Below are 26,960 nucleotides of genomic sequence, written 5' to 3' on the forward strand. Positions count from 1 at the left end.
AAAATAGAAAAACAAACATCAAAAAATGTTACATAGTATATTATTCAAGAAGTCTGCAAATTTTCTAGTTATTGGTAAAATTCTCCTTAATTATCAAACTACCGGTAAATATCTCTGTAATGTGATGTAGTTTAGTAATAATAATTGGCTTTAATAGCATTTGTCTAGGCACAATGTGAGGAATAAATTAAGGAGGACATGGCCTTCTTTGCATTGTACAACCATACTTGGTGTTTATAGAGCACTTTAGTGTAGAAACTGGTTCATGTATGGTACATTCCCTTGTAACTCTTCAATAACCCAGAAAGATAGATCAGCATTATTTTCCTCATGTTGTGGATGAGATGGAGAGAGGATGCATTCAGATGTGGCAAATATTGCATTAGTTTTCCTGACTAGGATGCTAGTGCTTCTGTTCTGTTTTCCAATGATCCTTTCACACTGCAGCATTTCAATATATGAGCAATATATTGTGTTCCACTAAATTTCATTAACACCAGAAATGGTATCTGCAATATACAAAATACTACTCCAAAATCCCAGCAACACCCTAGACACAATAAAAAGACAATGGGAGGATGACATAGGATATGAAATCAACCCTACCCAATGGACCAGAATGTGGTCTACCCCCCCCTTTAAATCTATATCAATGAAAAGAAAAGAACTTACCCTAAAACTCACCTACAGGTGGTACCTACCTAACACCAAGAAAGCTAGTACTAATAATCCCAGGAACCTCACCAAAATGCTGGAGAGGGTGCCCTTCCATGGGTATATACCTTCACATGTGGTGGGAATGCCCCAAAATCCAATTATTCTGGGCAACAACCATATGAGAAATATGTAAAATAACCAGACAAGTAATAGAAATTACCCCAGAATTGGCCCTACTAAACATCTTTCAAGAAAACAATGCCCATTTAGACCACAAAGACCTCATAACCCACCTACTTTCAGCAACCAGAAATGTCATAACCAGACATTGGAGACACCTGTCAGGAGTAAGTATGGACCAATGGTACCAAGTAGTATGGGAAACAGCCTTACTAGAAAAACTAACCAACAAGCTGAAACTGGTATGGGGACAAATAGAAGAGGATGCCTTCACACGGTATGGTTCCCCTTTATCACACACACAGCCCAACAAGATAATGACAAAAATTTACCACCAGCATACAAATCAGTATGGCTAACCTGACCCAAAAATACCCACCCACCCCACTCACACATGAAAACAAAGACCATCACAGCCAATCACAAATGAACAACCATACCCTTGGCCAACCCCAATCTCTCTTACCATTAAAAGAACACAAGCGAATAAAGGAATACCATCACAAACAAAGCTGACATCAAGCCCTACAAATATTAAGCAAAACAGAAACATCATCATCTCTCATCTCCATCCACCCTCCCATCCCCTATCTACCTCGTTTTCCCTCTTTCTTCTTAGTGTCTTAACAAATGAAACTGATTTGCAAAAATGATACATGTTAAAATATGAGTGACACTGCACACGCCTTTGTAATTCAAGAAATCTTTAATAAAAATATTTTTTAAAAAAATTGCAGTGTGCATGGTGTGACGCAACAATGAACACCATTGGACAACATAGGTGTGCATGTATTCATTTCCCCATGTATATGGCCCCAAATTTCATCACTTTACTCCTGCAATTTTCTAGTTTAAGGGAGCAGCAAATGGATTTTTCCTGCAATCAAATAACATGAAAATGAAGTTGCTTTCATGCCATGTGAAAACCTGAATATAATGCAGAAATTAATAGTTACGAAAACATCAGGGAAATGGAAGAAACTGCTGCGTGACGTCAACTAGAGAGGGAGGGAGGGAGGGAGTCTTGCCTAAGAGAACTTATGAGCTCATGGTTGAAGTTAGATTTGAACTGGAGCATTCCCGATATGCATCTCCTACCCACTACAGCCCTATTTGAACAATCTCGTCAAGTGCAAGCAAATTAAACATGATTGTGCAAAGTTCTAAATCATGTGTGTGGCCCCTACAAGTAGAGTAAGGTCTCCACCTCAGACCTTTATCCTCAAATACATGGAGGGATTTAGATTGTGTACAGCTGAAATGCTGGACAGGAAAGGACTAAGAAGTATTCCATATTTCTCCTTAGGTGTTTGCTCATGTATGGACAGTGTATGCCCAAATAGGGCTTATGTAACCCGTATCTAAAAATAAAAATTCAGTTTGAAGATGAACAGCTTAGAGATGTGAATTAACAATAGGAACTGAGAGGAGTGACGTACTAGAGGTAATAAGGATGTACTGGTGATTTACTAATGTCGTTTCTCCATCAAGGAAAACATCTATGGAATATCCCCTTAGAAAAGCCAGCAGAAAACATTGCTAAGAAAGATTGATAATATTTATTCCAGAATTTCCAATAATGGGGTAGGGCAGGAACCCTAAATACTTTTCTGCTCCATTTCAATTTGATTACAGCAACAAAAGTCTTCACTCTTATTTATCCCTAGTGGGTAAATTCTAAGGGGGGGGGTAAAGAACATGGACAAATATACTGAGTTCTCCTAGCTATATCTGCATATAATAGCAGTAGTACAGTGAAATGGTGTTTATTTAATTTTCAAAAGTGAAGTTTTTGCATTTTGGGCTTGAGCCTCTGGGTGTCACTGTTCACCAGAACGGAGGAGAAATGAGAAATCCTGCCCAATTGAAGTTGCCGTTCCATTAAACACAAGCACAAAAAATCTGAAGGAACAAGCTGCTCGTCAGTGTAAAGAAGAAATGAAAGTGTATTTTCCTTAGAAAAGAGTTGGATACAGCATCATTTGAACCAGAATCTAAAGGCCTTTAACCTGCTGCAAGGATGGAAGGAATCCAGAGGCTGTGGAACTGCAGAAAGGGAATTTTCCAGTGCCTTTTCATGATGTTTTCTTGGAAGGCAGTTTCTGGGCAGATCCACTACTCCATTCCAGAAGAGATGCACAAAGGCTCTTCCGTGGGGAATGTTGCAAAGGACCTGGGAATGGATGGCAAGCAGCTCCCAGACCATGGACTTCGCATTGTTTCCCCTGTAGGTATGATTCAGTACTTTTCTTTGAATGACAACAACGGCCATTTGCAGATATCTGAGAGAATAGATAGAGAGGAAATCTGCAGAGAGGCAGAGAAATGTATTTTGAAGTTTCAGGTTCTTGTTGAAAGCAAACTGAAGCTTTATGGAATCGAAGTGGAAATTACAGATATAAATGATAATGCTCCCCACTTCCCTCTAGGGGAACAGGAGCTGGAAATCAGTGAGGCATCTATACCTGGATTCCAGATCCCTCTTCCCAAAGCTCAAGACCCAGATTGGGGGATAAATTCAGTGCAGAGCTACCAACTCACAGGCAGTAGCCATTTTGCTTTGCATGTGCAAACAAAAGAAAATGGGGTCAGACTTGCTGAACTTGTGTTGGAAAAGTCACTGGATAGAGAGGAACAATCAGCTTACGATCTGCTCCTCACAGCTACTGATGGAGGTGATCCCATCAGGACTGGCACATTACAAATCCACATCGTTGTCCTTGATGCAAATGACAACGCACCAGTTTTCAGCCAACCTCTCTATGAAGTGAGTGTCAATGAGAATATTCCCAAGTGGTCCACAGTTTTGACAGTGAGAGCGACTGATATGGATGAAGGAACCAATGGAGACATTAAATACTCTATCCAACAAATTACAAAGCGAGACTCCCAAATGTTTCTGTTAAATTCCACAACAGGTGAAATCATCCTTATTGGGAATCTTGATTACGAGGAATCATCTTTATATGCATTTGAGATACAAGCAAAAGATGGAGGAGGCCTGAGTGACAGATCAAACATTGTGATATCTGTTATGGATCTGAATGACAATGCACCTGAATTATCAGTTACCTTTGCCACCAACACCATACTTGAAAGTTCACCATCCCAAACGGTAATTGCCATTTTAAATGTCCAAGACCGAGATTCAGGAATCAATGGGGAAATCACATGTTCAATCCCTAGCAACCTCCCTTTCCAGCTAAAGAAGTCCATGGATAACTTTTACAGTTTGGTGACTGATGGTGCCCTTGACAGAGAACAGGTGTCAGTCTTCAATATTACTGTGACGGTTACTGACCATGGAGTCCCCCCTCTTTCTACAGTCACAGTTATCACACTTCATATTTTAGACACAAATGACAACCCACCCCTCTTTGAAAAAACAGACTATACTTTCTATTTTGTGGAGAATAACCAAAGAGGAGCAATGGTCTCTTCCTTAAGAGCAAATGATCTTGACTGGGAAGAAAATGCCAGAATAACATATTCCATCACTGATGACCGAAAAAGTGACTCCCGCCTTTCCTCCTACCTCTCCATTAACTCTGAGACGGGGGTTATATATGCTCTGACCTCCTTTGATTATGAAGAGTTTCGGGAGATTAAGTTCAGTGTAAAGGCCCTGGATGGAGGTTCTCCACCACTCAGCTCCAACGTCTCAGTGACTCTCTTCATCCTGGACCAGAATGACAATGCTCCCCAAATTCTGTACCCCTCCCCTCCCACTGATGGCTCCACGGGGATAGAGCTGGCCCCTCGCTCCTCTGAGCCAGGCTACCTGGTCACTAAGGTGGTGGCCGTGGATTCAGACTCTGGCCAGAATGCCTGGCTCTCCTACCAGCTGACCAAGGCCACTGAGCCAGGACTCTTCACTCTGGGGCTCCACACGGGAGAGATTAGGACAGCCCGTTTCTTTCTGGAAAAAGATGCCCTCAAGCAAAGCCTGGTGGTTTTAGTGAAGGACAATGGGCAGCCACCTCTCTCTGCTTCAGCCACTCTGACTGTGGTGCTGGCTGACACCATCCCTGCAATCCTCTCAGACCTGAGCAGCATCTCAGCTCCTGTAGAGCCTCCATCTGACCTCACCTTCTACCTGGTCCTTGCAGTGGCTTTTGTCTCCTGCTTGTTCTTCACTTTCCTCCTTGTGTTAGTGGCCATCAAGTTGCACAGGTGGAGAAATTCTCAGCTGCTTGAGTCGGGGAGTGTGAATTTCAGTGGGGCTCCCATCTCACAGTTTGTGGGGATTGACGGAGTCCGAGCATTTCTGCACTCCTACTGCCAGGAAGTTTCTCTTACTACAGACTCTAGAAAGGCAAATTATTCCAATACTCTGAGCAATAAAGAAGCTTGTGAAGCAAATGATCCTATCCTACCTGGTGAAGATTTAAACTTGAACAATGAAGGCTTAATCATAGTCCAGGTGAGCAAACAATTTTAGATTAACATGATTTTTTGTTTTGTTAATATCAGCATATATTTCCTGTCTGCCTCTGCTTTCTCATTATATTCAGAACTATGTCAGTCTTCTTTTTATTCCTTTCAGCTCCCTCTTTTTTTAGTCATCACTAGGTATCTGATCCTTCTGTGAAGGATCTTATTTCAGCAAATCTTCATCTTGACGCATCAGATGATTTATCTTTGTCTCTTACTTTGGACTGCTGGTGGAGGTTCACAAAACCTTGTGCACTTCTATAAAAAGCATAGTTCCCTACATACTGAAAACTATCATGTATGGGAGATTGGGAGAAGGCTAGACTGATAACTATCATACTAGAATAAGACGACTGGGCGTTTAAGACGACCCCCAACTTTTCCAGTTAAAATATAGAGTTTGGGATATGCTCGCCGTATAAGAAATATGACCTGGCGTATAAGACGACCCCCGACTTTTGAGAAGATTTTCCTGGGTTAAAAAGTAGTCTTATATGCAGGAATATACAGTATATTCCTCCCCCCCCCCCCGGCCGCTTTGAACAAGCATGTGATTTCCTGTGAGATTGATTTATGCATTCTCAATTGTTTTAACTTAGTATGTTATATTTGGCTTTTATTTCATATTTTTATGACACTTCCAAATAGTCGGTGGTTTAAAAAACCTGTATCAATAAATAAGTATATAAATGTGAGCCCTCACCTGCCTTGCTACTGGTAAGTTGTAGTTATGTTGTCTCCATGAAAACCAGGGCCAAGTATCCTATGACAAGTAAGTGCTCATTCCCATCTTTCAACCTATAACCTCTTTCCACTACATACCCAACTGCCCACCAGTAAGCTGATACTGAGATTCTCATTGCTACAAGACTTCTTTTTAAAAAAGTAATAATGAATTTACTTAACTCTTGTATTGGCTGAGATATTTTGGCTGTTGGTATATTTTAGCATGATAAAATGAGGAGATTCAATGGTGAGGGGAGTCTGGGAAGAAATTTACAAGCAATTCTATTGTAAGATTGGTTGCATAATGCTTCTTGTAATTTGCAACCTTCACCCGCTATTTAACTACAGCAGCAACACACAAATGGGTTTTTGGGGTGGGATGGGGTGGGGTGTATTTTCTACTTTAATGAGATTTCCAGTGTAAGGTTGGGGTAGAATTTTGAACCCCAGAGAAGGTGCTGTGTGTTGTCTTCTCCCTGTAATATGAATGAAAACAGCTTCAGCCGAAGGTGTGTTCTTCTAGGTAGTTCCACACTGCTATCAATGGAAATGTGACTGAAAGTTTATTTACTCCTTTGTCATGTGACTGTAAGTTGGTTTGATTCCAGTGCTCTTTGGTGACATGTTGCTTATATTTTTCTATTAAAATATGCTGTCATGTAGTAAACACACTACAATGGCAAGAATTGATGCATTTGGGGGACATTTTATGAGGCATCTGGTTTTTTTTTCGTTCCCGTAAGGAAAACAGTGAATGTTAACTTGCTGAAATTTGGGGGAGTTGTTTGGGTGACCATTTCTGACAATGTCCTAGAAGGACTATCCTGTAGTTCTACTAATGTGTGAATTGGACAATGAAAAGTATGCTGGGAGGATGCTTGGATTCCCACAAAATTGTTTGACGTTTAAGAGCAAGTGGGAATTATTTAGGGATTATTTGAACACCAGACAAAAAAATAGTTGCTCTTCATTATTGTACAGTCATACCTCGGTTTAACTACGCCTCAGTTTGAGTATTTTCAGTTTAAATACTCTGCGGACCCGTCTGGAACGGATTAATCCACTTTCCATTACTTTCAATGGGAAAGTTCACTTCAGGTTAAGTACGCATCTGGTTAAGTACAGACTTCCAGAACCAATTGTGTTTGTAAACCGAGGTACCACTGTAAATACAAGTGGCAAATCCTCTTGATCATGTTAATAAAATGCACATCTGTTCGTTTTGGACTTCCAATATTTTTTTTCTGTTACAAAAATAAAATAAAAAAATTAAGAATGATGCACACACGTAGAGATCTTTATGCTATGGATACAAGGCACATTGTTGATAATGTAACATATTGTACCCTTAATAGTTATTAAGCATAACTTGTTTTATAAATAGTGCAGCTTATTTTAGACCTGGTCATAAGGGAAACTTTGTTGGCTCTTTCCATACAGAACAGGAAGCATGTTCAAAAGGTAAATCCTTACCTTTCATAATATATAGTGTGGCAGCAGAGAGCAGCAGCAAGTTAATTGTTGCAGAGGGCAATGAATTTAGCCAACATTCATCTTAGGTATCTAAGGGGCACTTCATCTATGCTGGTGATGAAAGTTCCAATGAAAAGATTTTGTCCCATCCTTTCAAATATGAACCTAAGGAAAAGTGTGTTTCAAATCCTCCATTGTGAGGAATATGCATGTCATGGGCTTATTTGCAGAATTCTTGCCTTCTGAAAAAGGATGACATTTCCTTAAAGAAGGAACCATACGTAAAATACTTGTCTCGCATGTCCCTTCTTGTGTATGATACAGGGGGGAAATCAGCACCTTCTCCTACTCTGTGTTGCTGATTGTTTGTATGAGGAGAACTAGAAAATGCACTGTAGAACAGCAATCATCATAGGATTGTTAGGTTTCTATTCCTCTCACTGTGCAGGTCACATACCTGTGTTATGCATTCCAGCAAAGATTGTTGGAATTACGGGAGTGGATGTTTGCTGTATTCTGTTTCCGTTTGTTGTATTTTTTCTTCGGACTTCTCTCAGCGAGAGGAGACATGTTTTCTTTTGTTCTGCCTTAATAAAGTAGCTTTTAGTACACAACCTCAGCCTGGCTCCACCTGCGTTTTATCTCTGCTGAACTCTGAATATGTACTCAGTGTCTCCAAGACATGGGTCGTAATAAATCGTTGGGAAAGGGCTGTCGGAACTCCCTAGAGCTGAACGCTGAATGGTGAGAGACGGGCTGGATTTGTTCCTGCATTATGCCTGGGGATTGTTCTTGCCCCTGGCTGACCCGACAGGGATGACAGGTGTTCCATGAGGACAGAAGTGAATACACAGTGGTATAATTGATGTGGCCGGGCTCTGCCTGGCAGGGGTCTGGCTGTGAGGAGACTTACCATCCCACCTTGAGCAGATATCCTACAATAGACCATCCACCAACTCTTGAGCTTTCCCTGGGAAATAGTATTCTGCCTAATTTTCATCAGTTTACAATACTTCTTTTTAAACCACAAATTGCTGAAGAGATGACAAGAACTGAATTTAAGATTGGAAAACTGAGAAACAGAGAGAACTGAAACTGACAGGTCTGCACTTTCCTAATGCATAACTTTTTATGTTCTCAAAAAACTCTTGAGTTGTTCAGGTTGGGGATTTCCAGGAAAGCTGAAAAAAGAAAGTAAGAATGGCTTTTGAATTGAACCAACTGGGTATTACCATTTGTCTACCTATGGAAACCTTTCCAATTTAGAAATAAATATTCCTCACCCAAACCTACTGCCCTCAAATTGTAGCAAAAACGTATCATCTCTTCTTGACAGGAGATTACTGGATGATCACATTGAGCATCATATAAAAATATATTGCAAAACAAATGCAGCATCGATTTCTTCTTCAAGCCCAAGGCATTGCAAAGTAGCACATGATTTTACAAAATATAATATATTCTAAAATATTACACTGGAAGTTGCCTTAGCACCTCTCTAATCAGTAGTAGAGAAAGTAAACAATACGGGGCTAAATGGAAAATAAATATGAACTAGTATAAGTGCCATCCCTATTTTCCTATTCACAAATATATTTTGTTTAAATGTACTGGCTGAAAACACATCACTGTGTGGGTCAACCTAAAATTATCACAAGCTGAACCTCTGACAGGAATACATATTAAAAATTCACTTAGATTTTGTAAATGCACATTAAACATGGAAGAACGAAATTTGGAACCCTAGTCTCACTGACCTGCATACAGAATGGAGTGAACAACTATAAGGTCTGATCAATAATCCATTGGGGGGGGTATACAACTGGAAACAATGGTAAAGGGTTAAATTAAAAGCAGTTCTCTACATTACAAATTATATACTATGTACCATTATTGTAATGGCAAAAACAGTTCCCCATGTGGACTCAGAGTGTCACTGTTGGACAACATGGGAGCAGCCATGGCTCAGCATTTGTGAGGCTCTTAGAGCAGTCTCTCTCTCTCTTAACACATCAGCGGAGGAGAAAGGAAAAGCTTTTATTTTAAAAGCTGCTCAAGAAAGGAAAGCTCTCAGTTTCCCAAGGATCAGCTCAAAAGAACAATATTTCTATTATCTCACTTAAGTGTACTGGGAGTCTTGAAAACTGAAGTGAAAGAGGAGGAGAAATCAGGAAATGCAATGGATGTGATGGAAATAAAGCAGGCAGAGAGAACAAGAGACATCACCAAGAGGCAAGTACTGTTTCTGTTCATATTCTGGTCTGTGTTCTGCTGCCAGGTAGTGTCTGAGCAGGTTCAGTATTCAGTTCCAGAGGAAGCAGAGCAGGGCTCCTTTGTGGGGAACCTTGCTAAAGATCTGGGGTTGGATATCAGAGAGCTGTCAAAGCGCAAGCTTGGTATTTCTTCAGAAAAGCAGTTCTTTGATTTGAATGTACAAAATGGCAACCTGTATGTGAATGAGAGGATAGACCGGGAAGAGATTTGTGGTAAATCATCTACTTGTGTCCTCAAATTAGAAGTTGTGGCACACAACCCTTTGAATATTTTCCACGTAAATATTTTTATCCAGGACATTAATGATAATGTCCCACACTTCCAGAATGAAAATATTGAGCTTAAATGGAGTGAGTCTACTCTGCCAGGAACTCGATTTGCTCTTGCAAATGCTGAAGATGATGATATTGGAATAAACTCCATCCAGAATTATCAACTGAGCTCAACTCCATATTTCAAGTTGGAAATCCAAAACGGCAATGATGGCAGCAAATATGCAGAACTAATATTGCAGAAACAGCTGGACAGGGAAAAGGAACACACACACAACATGGTCCTTACAGCCATGGATGGTGGAGAACCTCCAAAAACTGGAACAGCCAAAATAGTGGTAACAGTTATTGATATTAATGACAATGCCCCAGTTTTCACCCAGACAACCTATAAAGTGAGCCTGAAGGAGAGTGCACCCAAAGGAACCTCTGTGCTCCAAGTCAAAGCATCTGACAGTGATGAAGGGTCATATGCTGAGATCACTTATACTTTCAGTGACATCCCAAAAACAGCCAAACAGAAGTTTCATCTGGATCCCAGAGACGGAACACTTACACTCATAGAAAGTGTTGATTTTGAAGAGAGTCAATATTATGTGATGAAAATTCAGGCAAGTGATGGAGGAGGATTGGCGGCACATTGCAATGTGGAAATTGAGGTTCTTGATGAGAATGACAATGCTCCAGATGTGATCCTTACATCTGTGTCCAGCCCAGTTCCTGAAGATGTCACATCTGGAGCTGTGATTGCTCTCATTAAAGTTCAGGACAGGGATTCTGGGGATAATGGAGAAGTCACCTGTCACCTGAAGGAACTTGTACCCTTCCTGATAGTCTCATCTTCAGATAATTACTTCAAGCTCCTCATAGATGGTGCCCTTGACAGAGAAAGGACTCCAGAGTATAATATTACAATCATAGCCACAGACAAAGGCACACCTCCACTCTCCACACACAAAACCATATTAATAAAGATCTCAGATATCAATGATAATCCGCCATCCTTTGAAAAATCTTCCTATACTGCCTACGTTCCAGAGAACAATCCATCTGGAACTTCAATTTTCCACATTAAGGCCTCTGACCCAGATCTGGATCGCAATGCCCAAATCACTTACTCCATCCTTAACAGCAACATCAAGGACCTGCCTCTCTCCTCCTATGTCTCTATTAACTCTGAGACTGGGATCATCTATGCCCAACGCTCCTTTGACTATGAGCAATTCAGGGAGTTTCAGATTCAAGTGAAGGCCCAAGATGGAGGTTCTCCACCACTCTATACCAGTGCCACAGTGACAGTATGTGTTTTGGATCGAAATGATAACACTCCGCAGATCCTGTACCCTTCACAATCAACAGAGGGATCACCTTTCTTTGAGATGGTGCCTCGGTCAGCTGAGTCGGGTTATCTGGTGACGAAGGTGGTGGCCGTGGACTCTGATTCGGGACACAATGCCTGGCTCTCCTTCCATCTCCTGCAGGCCACAGAGCCCTCACTCTTCAGCATTGGCTCCCACACAGGAGAGGTGCAAACAGTCCGAGCATTACTTGAGAGAGATGCAGTGAAGCAGAGGCTGGTCATCCTGGTGAAGGACAATGGGCATCCTCCTCTCTCAGCCACCACAACTTTGAGCTTGGTGTTTGCTGAGAACTTCCAGGAGGCTCTTCCGGAAATGAACTCCCAGCCAAATGACTCAGAGTATCAGTCGGATCTGCAGTTTTATTTGGTATTGGCCTTGACCTTGGTGTCCTTTCTGTTCCTGGTGACGGTGATTCTGACCATTCTGATGAAGCTTCGAAGGTCAAGGAACCCCACTTTCCTTCAGTGCTTTATTCCTGACCCCCATTCAAAGGCTGGTGCTATATTCCCACCAAATTATGAGGACGGAACTTTGCCTTATTCGTACCAGGTCTGTCTGTCCTCTGAATCCAGGAGGAATGAGTTGACATTCCTGCAGCCCACTGTCCAAATAGCAGAGAACATCCTTTGCAATGGCAACTCTGACATTTCTTTGATGGTCAGTGGAGGCAATTTAAATTCTGAAAAGCAGAATACTGACATGGTGAGTTCTTTTTTCTGCACTATATAGTAAGCTGACTTATCCAATATGTTTATTTGATTGAATTTATATGCTGTTATTGCGAGCTTAAAAATACTATATTTCAAGCAAGCATCACTATAATAACAGAGGCAGTCAAAGCACAGTATGACTTAAAGAGTCTCATACACCAGTGGTTGTTTCTTTGTAGTGTTTTTCTATACATGTCTGTTGGTTTCCTCTACTGTGTTTGAGTAGCCTTTTATGGCTCATATATTTAGGAGAAGTAAAGGTGGGAGATTACCACATAACAGAATAAATATTCTTTATTTAGAAAATATAGTTTTTACATATCCTTTTTATATTTAATATCTGCTGAAAGTGGGACAAATGTTCATATGAATTCCAATAGAAATAATTCAATTTTTAACCATCATTCTGGGCCTTGCCACACAGAACATGTAGGAATGATTATTTTGTCCTACACTGTGCACAGAGAATCTCTGGCAGGTCTCCAACTGCACAAGGGGATCTATGGCAGTGGACCTCCCTCTCTGCCAGCCCAGAAAGTTTCACAGAATCCTAAAGCTTCTCAACTTCCCTCCCAGGGGAGCATAAGATTGTCATATGCTGTGATTTAATATACTATGATGCAGTTGGTATTGTGAGCAGTTTTAAAGTCAGGCAGCAGTCAGTCTCTCAATAACTTCTAAGTCAGAGCTTGAGGAATGAGGGGGGAAACTGTGGTGAAACTATTTTTTTAAAATGAAGAAATTTCAGGCCAACTGTATTTATAGCAAATATAAATTATCTACTATTTTTTATATAGTGCTATCTATGTTTTTGTAAACTGCTTAGAAATTTTCACGATTAAGTGGTATATAAATCCTGCAAAATAAGAATAAATATAAAACATGTGTATGACACTTTACAAACAAAAGGTATGACAGGTGCCAAAATCAAATAAAAGGATTGCATTTTACATAAGCAATATGCTTGTAAAGTTGAAAACAAAACCTAATTTGAAATAGGAAAGATGGACAATTAACTTTCTTTGTTCCATCAAACTGGAGGACAGAATTTAACACAATTCTGAAGTAGACACATTTGTATGTGTTATGTATTGTGAATTGATTATGCAGTGTAAGACAGAATGAATCTAACCCGTGCTATTTATGCAAGTCTTGACATTTTTGATATCTTCCTTTTGATATGTATAATTTGATTTTTTGTTCTGTGTATTGTGAGTGGGACTAATGCACTCTACTCTATATACTTTAATTTATTTGGTAAGAGCATGGGTAGTTCTGCCCGTCGAAAGGAGGTTTGGATTTGTGTTTCTTATGCACCCCGTCACTCACATGACAAGCTTTCTTTTTTAAAAAAACTGATAGGAGTATCATAAACAGTTTATGATATGGCATGAGCAAGGAGTGGGGTAGGCATGGGCTGGAATGACTGTTCACCTAAAAAAAGGTCAAACTTTCCGTTGGATGTGCCTTTGGAAACACTTAAAGCTGCTCTTAGAATTGTAGCCAGGATGCATGCCCACTGATGATAATTTTTTATATAAAGGCAGTGCTTGTTTCTTCTTCTGGGGATACTCATGTATACGCAGTACCAGCACCTTTTTATTGTCAAGTGTTAAAAGTGTGGCACTTATTGTAACAACTTCATGGTGAATACCAACACCTTTCCCCCCATAATAACTTATAATAACTAGATGATTATATGTTTTTAACTTCATGCTTGAGATCCGCTGTTACACCGTTTGGAGTTTGGGCCTCTCAACAGCCACTCTGAGGAGGTCAAACTTAAAGCTCAAGAAAATGCTCAGCCAACTTCAGTTTGTTTTTGGAATGTGGCTTTGAGAAGCACCCTAAAGAAATGAAAGATTATTCACGCTTACCTAGGAGCAAGTCCTGTTGAATTCCCCCTCTTGCTGAAGGGAAGGGCATCTTTGCCCACATGTAAACGAAGATGAGGCCATTTAGACTAGGCCCAAGGGAAGTCTTGTAGGGAAGCCTTCTTTGGATCTGGCTGAAGTAGGCTGTTGGACCAACTTCCTCCCTGTCCCGTCAGAGTCCATCCACCTAGGATTAGCTGGTAAGTCTTTTGGGTGGCCAGGAGGCACATCCCTATTTTCATCAGAGAAATGTTGGAAGGTACGTAATCGTTTGATCAGATGGATCGTAGTGGAAGGATTTTGTTACCTGCATGGCACTGCCTTAACTGTGGGGCAGATGCTTCAATTAGGTGCGGTTTGGTCTTCTTCTTTGGCGATCACTCGTAGCCGAGTAAGATTGTCTTCCATAAACACGGTTTTAACAACGGGTTCATAAGTGACTGTGGAGGCCAATTCTGGATCCACACGTCCTTCCACAGTGGTTTCCAGGTGGGAGTTGATCACTGTGTGGATTTGCCAAGTGTGCCTTCCTCTTAGCACGTTTCTGCCTTGCATCCTGAGATCGAGTTTCTTGAAAGCCCATGACACCTTTGGTAAAGGCTGTTCTCCAACTGGAGCGCTCGCAGGCAGTGTTTCCCAGTTGTCAGTGTTTATACTACATTTTTAAAGATTTGGCTTGAGAAAGTCTTTAAACCTCTTTTGTTGACCACCAGCATTACGCTTTCCATTTTTCAGTTCGGAATAGAGGAGTTGCTTTGGAAGACAATCATCAGGCATCCGCACAACATGACCAGTCCAACGAAGTTGCTGTTGAAGAATCATTGCTTCAACACTGGTGATCTTTGCTTCTTCCAGTACACTGATATTAGTTCACCTATCTTCCCAATTGATATGTAAAATTTTTCGGAGACACCGTTTATGGAATCTTTTGAGGAGAAAAAACCAAAGTGCTGCACCAACAAGTACAAAATAACCCCTCTGCAGTGCCACAAATCCAATTCAGTGGTGTAATGTTGGAAAACATTGATCACTTCTCCTACCTAGGCAGTTACCTTTCCACAAGGGCCAACGTTGATGCTGAAATCCAGCATCGCCTGAACTCTGCGAGTGCGACTTTCTCCCGATTGAAGTGCAGAGTGTTTGAGGACCGGGACATTCTCAGGGAAATCAAAATGCTTGTTTACAAAGCTATTGTACTACCAACCTTACTATATGCTTGTGAAACATGGACCACTTATAAACGCCATCTCCAACTCCTCGAAAGATTCTATCAACGGTGTCTCTGAAAATTTTACACATGCAGTTTGGTAGTTTGGTATACTGAACTGATTATAGCGAAACAAAAAATTAAAAAAATCCTTCCAGTAGCACCTTAGAGACCAACTAAATTTGTCATAGGTATGAGCTTCCGTGTGCATGCAAACTTCTGGTATCTGAAGAAGTGTGCATGCACACGAAAGCTCATACCTATGACAAACTTAGTTGGTCTCTAAGGTGCTACTGGAAGGAATGTATTTTTTTTTTTTTACTACATCAGACCAACACGGCTACCTAGCTGTAACTGATTATAGCAAGTTGTAATGTGCAACTACAGGATAAGGGAGGGAAGAAACTGAAGTGTTCCATGAAAGAAAGCTTACTGGAGACACTCACTAAGGAATTGGAGGAACCCTGGGCCCTGAGGGGAGGAGGTCTTGATACCAGATGTTTAATGGCCTGTGACAACCAATGGCAAGAGCAGCCTCTTCAGGTCCACAAATGGGCAGCAAATGGATCAGCCTTAGGACCAAACCAAAGATCCAAGTTGAGGTGGAGCTGCCTAAAGGAGGCCGACAAGGCATGATGGACTCTCCTGCCTTTCAGTTTAGAAGCAAATTTACTTTCTTGGTTGAAGAGAGACAACTTAAATCTGTTAATGAATATCAGCTGTCAGTAATAAGATACAACAATTCCACTTCTCTGAAAATAATGAAGACACTTCAGTGTGAAGACTTAAGAACCTGGGGCACCAAATGGGAATGCAGAGGTGTCCGAGAAACAAGTGCAAGTTGGAGAGAGAAAGGAGTCTAGAGGAATCCTATATGATCCTACCTGAGCATTGACATCTGCTTTTGAGGTTCTCCTCTGGATGCCCTCATCTTCAGAGAATAGGTGAGCTGTGACAGAAGAGAAAGGCTTTTAGGAGAGGCACAAATCATTGAAGACTTGCCTATATATATATATATATATATATATATATATATATATATATAGTGCCAAACTAAGACTTAATTTTATGAAGCTTTTTATTTAATTGCTCACCACTTTTAATTACTGCAACGCCCCCATCCCCAAAAAAGAAAAAATGCTCTTGTTAAGGATATTGGGAATGGAAATTCCACCAATGTGTTTAGAGGAGTTTTCAATTACCTTACTTAACTTTATGAGGTCGTTGAAGGTTCCCACCCCCTTTTTTTCTTGCTTTTTCACTTTTTTTAAAAAAAAATATCTACACACCGCTAGCAGTAGTGCAAGGCTCTCTTTGCCACATCCCATCAGCTGCACTTCCATCACTCCCAAAAAGTGCAGCCGCTGAGAAGCTGTAGAGAACCTCACACCACTGTGACCAGTGTGGAGTTGTTTTAAGTTCAAAAACAAGAATAAAAAGAGAAAGTCCTAGGCCCCCTAAGTGTAAGATAATCAGCAATCCCCTTCCCCCACCAAAAATGCAAATAATTTTCTCCCATTTTTAATATAGGAACAGATACTAATTTGTTAGTCCGCTATAATGTTGGCAGCATCTGAGGACACCTGAACCTTAGAAAACAACATCACCATTCATATATATGGATCATAACTATATTGCTGTACACCTTGCACACAGAGCTGTTTGTCCTGGAAAATAATGGTAATTGAATAGCAGCAATATAGTCCTGTAATGTTGAATCAAATAACCTCTGCATAAGCAGCAGAAAAAAATCATGATGAAAAGCAGAATGATTACAACTCTGGTGTGAAGCTCCTGCATTTTCTCACTGTGACTCTGGGTGTCGCTGTTCACCAATCCAGCAGACTAACACATGGAGCGATCCAGCTTGCCCATTCTTGCAGACAGGCTGGAATGGAACAGACAGTTCAGGGGACAAAACGATGCAGGTTTTGCTTTAAAAATAAAAAAGGACAGATAAAAGCTATTTGAACAAGAACTAGTAGTATTCTTTTTCGTGGAACAAAATGGAAGAAAAACAGAGACCTTGGAGATACCAAGAAACAATCATACAATTTCTTGTAATGGTGAATATTTGGAAGGCAGTTTCTGGACAGATCCACTACTCCATTCCAGAGGAAATGCAGAAAAGCTCGTTTGTGGGGAATATTGCAAAGGACCTGGGGATAGATCGGAAGCAGCTTTTGGACCACGGACTCCGCATTGTAACTAGTACAGGTATGATTCAGTATTTTGAACTGAATTTCAATACTGGCCATTTACAAACCTCTGAGAGAATAGACAGAGAGAAAATCTGTGGAAGGGCAGAAATGTGCATCTTAAAGTTTCAAGTTATTGCTGAGAGCAACTTAAAGCTTTATGTCATTGAAGTAGAAATCATGGATATAAATGATAATGCTCCCTTCTTTCTGCTGAAGGGATGGGAACTAAAAATCAGTGAATTGTCTACACCTGGATCCCACTTCCCTCTTCCTGAAGCTCAGGATCCAGATCTGGGCATAAATTCTATACAGAGCTACCAACTCACAGGCAGTAGCCATTTTTCTCTGGATTTGCAAATGGGAGAAAACGGGGCAGGACATGCAGAGCTGGTATTGGAAAAACCTCTGGACAGGGAAGGGCAACCAGATTATGATCTACTCCTCACAGCTACTGATGGAGGTGATCCCATCAGGTCTGGCACAGTACAAATCCGCATCATTGTTCTTGATGCAAATGACAATGCACCCGTTTTCAGCCAACCTCTTTATGAAGTGAGTGTCAATGAGAATATTCCCAAGGGGTCCACACTTTCTACGGTGCAAGCCACTGATATGGATGAAGGAATCAATGGAGACATAAAATACTCTATCCAAAAAATCACGAAAAGGGACTCCCAAATGTTTCTATTAAATTCCACAACAGGTGAAATCATCCTTATTGGGAATCTTGATTATGAGGAATCATCCTTATATGAATTTGAGGTGCAGGCCATGGATGGGGGCGGTCTAAGTGACAGATCAAAGGTTGTAATCTTTGTTACAGACTTGAATGACAACACACCTGAAATAACAATAACTTTTGAACTCAACTCTGTCCCTGAGAACACACCAACGGGAACTGTCATTGCCATCTTAAATGTCCAAGACAGAGATTCAGGAGTCAATGGGGAGGTTATGTGCTCAATTTCCAACAGTCTTCCTTTCCAACTAAAGAAAACAATGGACAATTTTTACACTTTAGTGACTGACAGAGCCCTTGACAGGGAACAAGTGGCGACCTATGATATCACTATTACAGCAACTGATAATGGGACTCCAACATTATCAACCTCTGCAATTATTTCAGTGCAGCTGTTAGACACAAATGACAACCCCCCAGTCTTTCTACAGTCAGTCTACACCTCTTATCTCCTAGAAAATAATCCAAGAGGAGCATCAGTCTTTTCCCTGAAAGCAATTGATCCAGACTGGGAAGAAAATGCCAGAATAGTATATTCCATCACTGAAAATCAGATGAGCACACGCCCTCTCTCCTCATACCTCTCCATTAACTCTGAAACTGGGGTTGTTTATGCCTTGAGCTCCTTTGATTATGAAGAATTTCAGGAAATTAAGTTCCTAGTCAAGGCTCAGGATGGAGGCTCTCCACCACTCAGCTCTAATGTCTCAGTGACTCTCTTCATCCTGGACCAGAATGACAATACTCCCCAGATCCTGTACCCCTCCCCTCCCACTGATGGCTCCACGGGGATAGAGCTGGCCCCTCGCTCCTCTGAGCCAGGCTACCTGGTCACTAAGGTGGTGGCCGTGGATGCGGACTCTGGCCAGAATGCCTGGCTCTCCTACCAGCTGATCAAGGCCACTGAGCCAGGGCTCTTCACTCTGGGGCTCCACACGGGAGAGATCAGGACGGCCCGTTTCTTTCTGGAGAAAGATGCCCTCAAGCAAAGCCTGGTGGTTTTAGTCAAGGACAATGGGCAGCCTCCAATGTCAGCTTCAGTCACTGTCACTGTGGTGCTGGCTGACAGCATCCCTGACATGCTGACTGATATGAGCAGTGTCCCAGTATCTGAAGACCCACAGTCAGATCTCACCTTCTACTTGGTGACTGCAGTGGCTTTTGTCTCCTGCTTGTTCCTCGCCTTCCTCCTTGTGTTATTGGCACTCAGACTTCGCAGGTGGAAAAATTCTCAGTTTTGTGACAATGGAAGTGTGCATATTGATGGTGCTCCCATCTCCCAGTTTGTGGGGATTGATGGAGTCCGGGCATTTCTTCAGTCTTATTGCCACGAGGTTTCACTGACTTCAGGCTCTCGGAAAAGCCAGATTTTTTTCCCAATTGGAAGCTGTACCAATACTCTGACACCACAACAGGCTCCTGATAAGCCAGATCCTATATTACTCATAGGTGATTCTAACACTGTTAAGGAGGAGGCAGCAACCTGTCAAGTGAGTACATAAATGTCAATACTTTGGTTCCCTTTATTCAATATTCAGTATTCTATTATTGCATGACAAAACCTAGAGAAAGCCTTTTATGCTTTTTATAACAAAGATGTAAAGATATATGATGTTTTGGGGTAGATACATAATGAAGCAATTACTTTATTGTTTCGAATAAATACTGTATTTAAATTTAGGACATATTTTAAATAAATCCTCTTAGGATAAGACTACTGGCAGCCACCTCTCTCTGTTTTAGCCACTGTGACTGACACCATCTGGCTGACACTATCCCTGCAACCCTTTCAGATCTGAGCAGCACCTTAGCTCCTGCTGATCCTTATCCTACCTGGTTATTGGAGTGGGCTTTGTTTCATGTTCTTAACTCTCCTCTTGCGTTATTTGCACTCAAGGTTCACAGCTGCAGAAATTCCTAATAACTGTTACTGTCTCACAGTTCTTAGAGATCTATCTAATCTATGCCTTTCTTCAGTCCTACTGCCTGATTTGCTTGTACAAAACTTATGTGGAGGTCATACAATGTCTAGGGTTGGGCGTTACCAGCTTTTCAACATAGTGATGTATCACCAACCAGACATTGTGATATAGTGATACATTTTAATGTTGAAAAGCGGAATGAGGAACTAGCTGCAAACTGCCTCAGTATATATGGTGAAGGTGCCATATATACCACCAGGTGAAGGAACCATTGGGCTCTGACTCTCATACCCGTCTTGGGCGATGTATCAATACATTGGCTAGGCCTAACGACGTCTCTTCTTTATTGAGCATCTATTTTTGCATTCAGATTTGTTACCTTTTGTGATGGCCCTGTTAGTACTGTTTTAGTTCTATGGTCGTGGGTGTTATCTGACTAATCTTTCTGGGAGTGAAGTGTGATTAATTAAGGGGCCCCTTTCCTTCCAGATTTTGAACACTGACTGAGGAGGTGGTTTTTTAATCTTTATAAGACTATCAAAAGTAGATGTAGTAGGGAAGATGCATACCAGCCTCCCATGCAATAGTCCTGCCTTGTTTCATTCCACTCTAATCCTAAACTCTACTCTAAAACTCTGGCTTTGTCATCTAAATCTGAGTTGAGGGAAGGGAGGTGCCCATCCAATTGTCCTCTGGCTCAGAGCTTTTGCTTTCTTTTGTTCTCTCTTAATGGCTCATCTCCCAGGCAATTACTTCATGAGGAAGCTCACCCCCCTTACATGTGTTGGGTCCAGAAATTTAGTGAAGTCTGGCACCCACAAACTCATAACAATATATTTGGCAGGGGGGGGGGGCTGCTGCTTTTCGATGGAGCCTGTGACATCTAATTATGCATTAACAATAACAGTAGTAACAATGTTGGGCCATGTTCAGCTTCTCTGCTGTTATCTTACAACTCTTCACAAGATTGTTGCTTTGTATTTCTTTACCTCTCTGCTCTATAAGCCCTTTGAAAACATGACAAGCACTATCATCTGACCATGCAATGTAGGGACATTTAGGCGTTCAGTGCTGTGAGACCAAAAGATCTTCAGAATAAAATCAGAGTTCTGTAATTAGAGAGATACCAGGGTAATGTGATTTGCCCTGCCCCTTACTATATTTTTTGTTGTTCTCTTAGGTGGAGGGGAGATGTTCTAAGAGAAAAATGTGACCATAAAGATGAGAAAGAGTATCCAATTTTGTTTTTGGAAGTTTTATAGACAATGCCAATGTGTATCAAAGCTTTACTTTAGACAACTAGGAAATGTTGGTGGGAGACATTGTGTGGAAAAAAGAGTCTGGCAGAAATGCATGTACTGCCCTACACAGCAATATGTAGTTCTTCCACATGAGCAGGAAACTTCTTGCATACAAACAGGAAAAACATACTGTCCTTATTTTACCACACTATTCTGTGATTTCTAATCTTCATTTGATCTGCTTCTAATGAAATTGTGTCATCTTCATATTTCACAATGGAAACACATTTACACTTCCAGTTCTTGTTTATTCTTTTATTCAGTAGTTGATTATCTTTATTGCATTTGTAGTCCATCTCAGAACTTTGATGCAAGGGTTAGATGCAGGATTCATTGCTTTCGTATAAAACAACAAATACACATGCATGGATTTGACTGAAATCACAATCATTTGCATCTAAAACATTAGTTGAATGGGCACCTATGTTATACATTTTTCATATGAATTAAAAACCACACAACAACAATAGGAATGTTAATACAATACTGAGCATGCAGGTCAACGTTGCCAGGTTTAAAGGTGACAAACTTCTTGTACTATTTGTTTCATCTGTTCAGAAGATAGTTGAAGAGATGGCTTAGATTGCAAACTGGCAGTCACCTGTTTTGCATCCAATTGATCCAGACCTAAAATATACATAGTATGCTGCTTTGCACATCATGCTAAGCCATAGTTTGTTTTAAATCATGGCTGACTCACAGACATGTCTCCCGCCGCTGTGGGCACTATGTGCAGCACAAGCAAGCCATAGTAAGACTTGCTGTGTGAAGCCAACATATCTTCTAGACCTGTTACTGTCTTACCACTCATAGCTTCTGTGAAACAGGCAAACCATGATCCATAGAATCATATAAAATGTTGAGTTGGAAGGGACCGTGAGAGTCATCTACTCCAACCCCCTGCAATGCAGGATTTTTTTTTGCCCAATGTGGGCTCAAACCCATGACCCTGAGATTAAGAGTCTTATGCTCAACTAACTGAGCTATCTCAGATTCATACAACACAATATGCCACAGAATGGCTTCTTTGTGCCATGTGTGACACCTGCAAGGACATGGGAAAGCTGCAGTAGAGCTAGGAGGCATGTTCATTTGTTTTATTTATTTAAATTACAAATTTATAAACACTGTCACAGCCAGACACTATTGAAATGATATTTTAAAAAGAAGATAAAAGAGGTTAAGAGACTCCAAAAACAATTTTTAAGAGATTTCTACACTTGTACAATTAATATTGAATAAAATTACTAGGTCATGCTTCAGGGGGTGACTTGTTCATTTAACTTAAAATAAACTATGCTTTATGTTGGTAAGCAATCCAAATCAATATATCTACTGTATTTATTCAATGGAACTGGGACTGCTTCTCATGCAGTTCTCTGTCTAAACCTCGTAGTGTCACTGTTAGCCAGTCTAGGTGCAGATCCACACATGCTTCCTATACTGTGATACCTCAAAGCAACTGCACAGATAATGGAAACAGCAGAGCACAAAGGAAGAACAGTCTAGCTGAGAAGCTGAAAACGCTACTGGTTTAAATACACGAAGAAAAGGCAAGATTGTTCTCTCTAACAGGTTTGTCGCTTGTTATGCTGAAAAACCTGTTCAAAACAAGCTGGAAAAAGTATTTTATCAGAAAACAGAATGGACAGAAGGCAGAAAGAGGATGGCAAGGCATTCAGAAGGCAAGTACTGCTTTTCTTATTTTTGCCTTTCTCCTGCTGGGCTGCCACAGAGCAGCAGATTCACTATTCCATCCCTGAGGAGATGGCAAAGGGTTCGATTGTAGGGAATCTTGCCAAGGATTTGGGACTGAATGCCAGAGATCTAGGAAGGCACAATCTGCATGCTGTCTCTGTGAATAAAATGCAGTTTTTCAGTATCAATGCAGAAAATGGAAACCTCTATGTAAATGACAGAATAGATCGAGAGGAAATATGTGACACAACTCCACCCTGCCTTGTTAATTTTGAGGTGGTGATGGAAAATCCTTTAAATGTTTTCCATATAACTGTGGAAATTCAGGATATTAATGACAACACCCCACATTTTTTGAAAATTAATATCAAGTTAGAGATTGTGGAATCCACTTTGCCAGGCACCAGATTTCTCCTTGGGAAAGCTGAAGATCCTGACATTGGGATGAATTCTCTCCAGAATTACCACCTTATCTCCAATCAGTATTTTACTCTGGATGTTAAAGAGACTCATGATGGAAATAAATTTGCAGATTTAGTGCTGCAGAAACCATTAGATCGAGAGACTGAACAGAAACTTCACTTGATCCTCACAGCGTTGGATGGGGGTGAACCTAGAAAAACAGGGACTGCCCAGATATGGATTAATGTCACAGATGCCAATGACAACCCACCTATCTTCACCCAAGAGGTGTACAAGGTCAGTTTGAGGGAGAGTGTTGCAGTTGGATCGCTTGTGCTCCAGGTTACAGCTTCTGATAATGATGAAGGTTCATACGCCCAAGTCAGGTATCACTTTAGCAATATACCACTGAATGCCAACAAGAAATTCAGTCTAGATCCACTGAATGGCTCAATCCTACTTGTAGGGCAACTGGATTATGAGGAAACCAAAGAATACACTTTGACAGTCGCAGCAAAAGATGGGGGTGGATTAGAGACACATTGCAAAGTTGAAATAAGAGTTATTGATGAGAATGACAATTACCCCGAGGTAACCCTGGTTTCCTTGTTTAGCCCAGTCTCTGAAGCTTCTCTGCCTGGTACCTTAATAGCTCTGATCAATTTGAATGACAAAGATAGTGGAGATAATGGAAAGGTCACTTGCTATTTACAAGATGATTTACCCTTCAAAATTCTTCCCTCATCTAACAATTACTACAAGCTCCTGACAGACAGTCCACTTGACAGAGAAATAGCTCCAGAGTACAATATCTCAGTCACAGCCTCTGACAATGGCACTCCCCCTCTCTTCTCACATAAATCTATCACACTATTGGTTTCTGATATCAATGATAATGCCCCTACTTTTCAGAAACCAGCCTACAACATCTACGTGCCAGAAAACAATCCTTCAGGTGCCTCCATTTTCACTATCAAAGCCTCTGATCCCGATATGGATCAGAACTCACGGATCACATACTCCATCCTCAACAGCAACATTGAGGAGCTTCCCATCTCCTCCTATATCTCCATTAATTCAGAGACCGGCACCATCTATGCCCAGAGATCCTTTGACTATGAACAATTCAGAGAGTTCCAGCTGCAAGTGAAGGCCCAAGATGGGGGTTCTCCCCCTCTCAGCAGCAATGTCACCGTCAGGGTGTTTGTTCTTGATCGGAATGATAACAGCCCTCGTATCCTGTCCCCCTCGCAAGAAGCCAAGGGCTCAGCCTTGTTTGAGATGGTGCCTCGTTCTGCTGAGGCAGATTATCTTGTCACCAAGGTGGTGGCCGTGGATGCAGATTCTGGACACAACGCCTGGCTCTCCTACCACCTGACTCAGGCCACTGAGCCGGCACTCTTCACGGTTGGTTCTCATACTGGAGAGATCAGGACCGCCAGGGCCTTTGTGGAGAGAGATGCTGTGAAACAGAGACTGGTCATCATGGTGAAGGATAACGGGCAGCCGTCTCTCTCGGCCACCATTACTCTGAACCTGGTGTTTGCTGAGAACTTTCAGGAGGCCCTTCCGGAAATGAAGAGCCAGCCCAGCAGCTCGGAGTATCAGTCTGACCTGCAGTTCTACTTGGTGCTGGCCTTAGCTGTGATCTCCTTCTTGTTCCTCTTGACTGTCATTCTGGCCGTTACCATGAGGCTCCGTCAATCAGGGCATCCCAGGTTCCTACAGTGCTTTGGTCCTGTTCCCCATTCCAAGAATGGGGCCATCTTCCCACCCAACTTTGAAGATGGGACTTTGCCCTATTCCTACCAGCTGTGTCTATCTTCTGAGACCAGGAAGAATGAGTTTGCCTTCCTGACACCAAATATACAGATTGCAGACAATATTCTTAGTGGTGAGAAATCTGATGATCCTTTCACGGGGAGAAGTGAAAGCAATTTGCATTTGGAGAAAGTTAATGATGACAAGGTAAATTTTCTTTTCAAAAATTATTTATGCTGCATTTTCAATAACTTTTAATCATAACTATGATGGAAATATTAATTGTTTACATCTAGCTTACTCTAGCTGCTATATACCTCTCAGCAATTGGCAATTAAAGAGGTTGTAGAATGTTCTTTTTTTTAGGTTGCTCTCAGAAAGTGCAACACTTTTTCTTTGTCATTGATTTAAATCCTAAGATTATTTTGTAGCCAAGTTTGCTATACCAGCAACTTTTTTTCTTTTTCTTTTTTGTAGAGCGAAGCTTATATTAGTTAACAAAATTAAATGATGCCAGACAATCACCATTATAATTATGTCACATGTTGCGGCTATAGTGGTAAATTATTATTTGGTGAAATCTTGGCCAAATCAAGCAAGGAAGGACCAGAGGCAGAAGGTCTCCTAGATGGGCTGCAGGTGAAGAGCTAAGGATGGAATACAAGTTATATGTTCATGGACAGGCTGGTAGGACTGCAGGTCAATAAACCTGCAGCATTCTTAGTAGCTGGAAATATGTTACTAATCCATGTGAGTCTAAGCAAAATAAAAAAATTCCTTCAGTAGCACCTTAAAGACCAACTAAGTTTATATTTTGGTATGAGCTTTCGTGTGCATGCACACTTCTTCAGATACACTCTCTGAATCTGAAGTGTATCTGAAGAAGTGTGCATGCACACGAAAGCTCATACCAAAATATAAACTTAGTTGGTCTTTAAGGTGCTACTGAAGGAATTTTTTTATTTTGCTTCGACTCAGACCAACACGGCTACCTACCTGTAACTAGAAGCATGTGAGTCTAGCAAGTCTACCTAAATACTTATGGTCAGAAATTGACAGAATAAAATAGTTCAGATTTTTTAAATTCACTCACCACCAGCACTTCATAAATGTTGCAGTAAGCAGATGAATATGCCAAAGTAACCAGGTACATAGCCCCTAAAGGTCACTGACAGACAAAAGGGTATGGGGAACATTGGCAGGAAGCCGTCAATAAACACATATCTGTATGTGTGTGTCAAACAGATACTGTACATGCAAGTCAACCAGATTTAACTGAATGTCATATATACATCTGTAGCAAATCAAAGAGTCATGCTGTGTAAGAACTGGATTAGTTCTGAAAAGTACAGTTGTCTCCCTCCACTTACACAGGGGTTATGTTCCTGGCCCCTGCAGGCATAACTGAAATCTCGTAAAGTGTCCCCCCCCTCCAAACACCCTTTAAATGCCCTCTTTGGTGCTCTACTGTATCCAAAAGTATCCACAACTAGAATTGAAGTTATGGGGTCGGCAGGAGACTTCAGGATGTATGGGGAAGTGGTTGCTGCTGCGCTACCCTGCACATCAGCTGTTGGGCAAGGAGGCTGAGCAGCCTAAATAAAGCCTCGCTGTACCTCCGGTCTCTTCCGAGGTTCCTCTGCCCTCATTGCCGTCCTCCTTGGGCTCCACGGAGGGTCTCCTTGTGAGCCACGTGGACATTTCAGCTCTTTTCTGGCATTTCCAGGTTTGAATTTAATTATTTAATTGTTTCACAACACCACACATT

The 26,960-nt window shown here is 41.2% G+C and overlaps 1 protein-coding gene and 1 pseudogene across 9 annotated transcripts in view; both read left to right on the forward strand.

Annotated features, from left to right (window-relative positions):
• LOC118079302 (protocadherin gamma-C5) overlaps positions 1-26,960 on the forward strand; it is a 274,853-nt gene that overhangs the window by 65,039 nt on the left and 182,854 nt on the right. Inside the window, exon 1 of one of the 9 annotated variants that reach the window (XM_035103386.3) lies at positions 1,906-5,260. The exons of 6 other annotated variants lie outside the window; for them this stretch is intronic. In XM_035103386.3, the coding sequence (XP_034959277.3) occupies positions 2,858-5,260 (2,403 nt within the window). In that variant the 5' untranslated portion in view covers positions 1,906-2,857. Of the gene's footprint in view, positions 1-1,905; positions 5,261-5,310; positions 12,080-16,527; positions 19,599-26,960 lie in introns of those variants that run through there. 2 more of the 9 variants (XM_060278096.2, XM_060278100.2) reach the window with 2 other exon arrangements.
• LOC148684725 (protocadherin gamma-B5 pseudogene) lies at positions 19,607-25,986 on the forward strand (annotated as a pseudogene).

Source organism: Zootoca vivipara, chromosome 8, assembly GCF_965207765.1.
Source record: "Zootoca vivipara chromosome 8, rZooViv2.hap1.1, whole genome shotgun sequence".
NCBI lineage: Eukaryota > Metazoa > Chordata > Lepidosauria > Squamata > Lacertidae > Zootoca > Zootoca vivipara.